This window comes from Sinocyclocheilus grahami, unplaced genomic scaffold, assembly GCF_001515645.1.
Source record: "Sinocyclocheilus grahami isolate Dianchi unplaced genomic scaffold, SAMN03320097.WGS_v1.1 scaffold11563.1, whole genome shotgun sequence".
In the NCBI taxonomy this organism is placed as follows: Eukaryota; Metazoa; Chordata; class Actinopteri; order Cypriniformes; family Cyprinidae; genus Sinocyclocheilus; species Sinocyclocheilus grahami.
The window spans coordinates 1044-1973 of NW_015513908.1; the positions used below are offsets into that span (position 1 = coordinate 1044).

General features: G+C 37.6%; 1 protein-coding gene across 1 annotated transcript; it reads left to right on the top strand.

The window, feature by feature from the left end:
• Positions 1 to 6: 6 nt before the first annotated feature.
• LOC107578698 (phospholipase B-like 1) lies at positions 7 to 607 on the top strand. Its single transcript, XM_016264626.1, has 2 exons — positions 7 to 190; positions 353 to 607. The coding sequence occupies exons 1-2, from the start codon at positions 127 to 129 to the stop codon at positions 577 to 579; spliced, it is 291 nt and encodes a 96-aa protein (XP_016120112.1). The 5' UTR covers positions 7 to 126; the 3' UTR covers positions 580 to 607.
• Positions 608 to 930: the final 323 nt, after the last annotated feature.

Here is a 930-nt window from a genome sequence, read left to right on the forward strand (position 1 = left end):
TATAAAAATAAGAACGCTATGCGTATCAGCATTTAGCTCTTCAGTCATTACCTGCCACTGAGTATTTAGCTTGGTTATAAATTAGATAGCGAATGTGTTAATCAGATCCAGAAAGTAAACTAAAACATGCATCGTTTTGCACGGGGCTTTGTTTTGTGCGTCCTAACGGCGACCTTCGTGAAGGCTCAGCGTAAGTGTCTTAAATGAATTTTACTCTTTCAGTATGCCGTATTTTAGACATGTTCCCTGTTTGGAAAGTGGTTACCAAACGAGCCGCTATCATGATGTAAAAATATATATCAAACATATGAAACGCTTATTGATTGTGATTTCTTTCCTCACTGTTCGCTAGATGTTCAGAGAGCCACTGTTTATTGGGATGCTGTTCAGAGGTCTGTGGTGCTGAAAGAGGGTGCAATGGAAGAGGAGGGAGATGCACTTGGTTATTTCAATGATAGTTTATCTGTTTCTGGATGGGGAGTGCTGGAAGTGCAGGCTGGCTATGGACAATTCCAGGAGAACGATGAAATTACATATTTCTTGGCTGGATACCTTGAAGGATACCTTACAGCCTCGTAAGTTAAAGTGACTAACCCTTGAGAAAAAGAAGAACACTTTGGGATACCTTTAAAGAGATAAGACTTATTATAGAAACAATCTACTTAAAAATATTGTCAAATTTACACTGCAAAGGTGGCACAGAATTGCTTCTGAAGTGGTATTTAGGTGTCTATACAGATTGTTTAATGCTGCTGGCATAAATCCATTCACAAAGATTAAGAAATGCTTTTATGTTAGGGGCTGAGGTGGGTCAGAGCAGGCTTAATTTAGTCTGGTTTTTGTAAATGTACTTCTTTAAAGCATGACACAAGATTATAAAAAGACAGTACTTAAAGGAAAAGTGTAAAGTAAAGTGCACTTTAAAAAAAA